Source organism: Cyprinodon variegatus, unplaced genomic scaffold (assembly GCF_000732505.1).
Source record: "Cyprinodon variegatus isolate N-32 unplaced genomic scaffold, C_variegatus-1.0 Scaffold1155, whole genome shotgun sequence".
Lineage (NCBI taxonomy): Eukaryota > Metazoa > Chordata > Actinopteri > Cyprinodontiformes > Cyprinodontidae > Cyprinodon > Cyprinodon variegatus.
In genome coordinates, this window is record NW_015151608.1 from 39,495 (window position 1) to 42,016 (window position 2,522).

A 2,522-nucleotide genomic window follows, 5' to 3' on the forward strand; every position below is an offset into this window, starting at 1 on the left:
TCAGGTGGAGGTGGAGGAGGGGGCGGAGTCTGTCCTGCTGCCGTTCAAGACAACATTACCTGAGGACCTGGAAGAGGTCACAGTGGAGTGGACAGACCGTAGAGACAGGAAGGTTCATGTGTATGAGACAGGTTCTGATCAGCCTGGAGGTCAGTCCAATGAAACCAGAACCAAGATGAACAAAGATGCTCTGAAAATGGGAGACTTCAGTCTGATTCTGAAGAATCCAACAATGGAGGACAGAGGATTGTACAGATGTAGAGTCATGATGAAGGACAACAAACTGCTGAGAATGAAAACAGTTTATCTCACAGTCAAAGGTTTGTCTTTCTGTCCATCAGTGTCTCTGTCCTTCTGAATTTTTATAACCGTGTTCTGATGGTTTTGTCTCCTCAGCAAAAACAGCTTCAGGCCAGAAGCAACCAGAGGACATCAGAACCAGAACCACTAATCAAACTCCTCTGCTGGCTGAACATGCAGTCTGATCTGTTAATTGATCCATCTTTGATCAATGATATTGTCTGACTTTGGAGCAGAGAGAAGATCTCAGTGAAGGTTCTGGTGGATGAAGAGAGACACTGGATCCAGTCTGTGACTCTGTATTGATCAGTATTGATGATTGAGGACTGGAAGCATTTCAGGTGGAAGAATCAGAACCAAACTGGGTTTAAAGCATCAGGTGGACGTTTCCACTGAAAGAACAGAACCATTGGAGGTTCTATGGTACCAGATCCAGCAGTGGTTCTGATCCTAAACCTATAACTGGATCCTTCCTGATCCTTCCTTTCACTAATTTTCTCTGATGCTGTGATATCTCTGATCTTCTTCATCTTCCTCCTCCCCTCTCTCTGCTTCTCTTCATCCCCTCTGCTTCTCTTCATCCTCTCTGCTTCTCTTCATCCTCTCTGCTTCTCTTCATCCTCTCTGCTCCTCTTCATCCTCTCTACTCCTCTTCCTCCTCCCCTCTCTCTGCTCCTCTTCATCCTCTCTGCTCCTCTTCATCCTCTCTACTTCTCTTCCTCCTCTCTACTCCTCTTCCTCCTCCTCTTTCTGCTCCTCTTCCTCCTCTCTCTGCTCCTCTTCATCCTCTGCTCCTCTTCCTCCTCTCTCTGCTCCTCTTCATCCTCTGCTCCTCTTCATCCCCTCTTCTCTCTATCCAGTCATTGTAATGGTGTTACATGTAATCTCTGCTTTAAAACATATTTGCTTATTTTCATGCAACTCATTTCTAACCTGCTTTTACTTAAGGAAAAGTAAAAAAAAAATAACATTAATAAATGCTGTAATTCATCATTTAATCATCTATAAAGGCAGAAATATCCAGGATATAAACCTATATATGTGTTCCATTTTTTTATCCAATGCAGAAAATGTTAATAAAAGCCAATCATTGTTTTCAGTTATCCTTTGAATTGCATCATTTTAACTCTGTAGCCAGTTTGAATCATTTTATATTGCTTGTTTTTAGTGAATATTTACTCCTCAATGTATTTTTTGCTTCTAAAATTTGTGAATTTGCTGTGATTCAATGTGACATAAAAACATGTTGGAGCACAAACAAATCAAAATTTTTATTTTTAAAGCAAAAGTTTCTTTCATGAAGTTTTTACATCGACTGATTTCTGTCCTATTTTACTTTGTAGTCTAATTGTCAACTGATTTAAAATGGAAACACCTTTTTTTTTTTTTTACGAAATCAACTGGTCCTTTTTTTTTTTTGTCCAACAGATCCACATAATGTTGAACAAAATCCATAACCTGCAGAGAAAACTTCAGCAGCTGCAGGAACTAGAAATTAAACAAAGGATTATAAAAAAAAAAAAAAAACATTGACCTTATTAAACAGACAAATGACCACAAATTACTGTTGATGGTCGTTAAAGTTGCTCATATGTTAGATCAACTGTTCAGAACCTTTGTTTTTTAACGCTATTCCTTTGTCAAAATCATTCACAAAGTTTTATTTTTCTTAATTCAATCATGTCTGAGTGATGAAATCAGTCCGAAACATTTCAAACACATTCAGTGATCAGCTGAGATGTCAAGTACACCTTAAATACTTAATTGCTGTACTTAACTACACTTTTTAGGTATCTATACTTTACTCCATTGCTTATTTTTCCTCCCCCTTCTGATTTCTATTCATTACATTTTCACGCAAGTATCTGTACTTTACATTTTTAAAAACAAACGTTACTCATTACTCTTGTATGGAAGGCCAACTGGTTTAAAAACACGCAAATTTTCACGCGCAAACAACACGTGATTAACGCGTTGTTTGCGCGTTGTTTTATGGCAAGCCAAGAAGGTCACATTTCGCATTGAATTGTCGCGTTAAGATTGAAGTTAACCCGCAAAAAACGCGCGTTCTACCGAGATTATGCCGTCTTTTACCTACAAGTGGCGCCTTTTACGCGTGTCATGATAGTATCGCAAGACGCACGTTTTGTCGGTATGAACGCGCGTTAAATACGTGCGTTCTGACCCAGACAACGCGCGTATTTAACGCGCGTTTTCCTAAT

At 39.2% G+C, this 2,522-nt stretch overlaps 1 protein-coding gene across 1 annotated transcript in view; it reads left to right on the plus strand.

Annotated features, from left to right (window-relative positions):
- LOC107101799 overlaps nt 1-451 on the plus strand; it is an 18,721-nt gene extending 18,270 nt beyond the window's left edge. Inside the window, exons 5-6 of the mRNA XM_015400856.1 lie at nt 5-249; nt 397-451. Of these exons, the coding sequence (XP_015256342.1) occupies nt 5-249; nt 397-451 (300 nt within the window). The remainder of the gene's footprint in view (nt 1-4; nt 250-396) is intronic.
- Nucleotides 452-2,522: the final 2,071 nt, after the last annotated feature.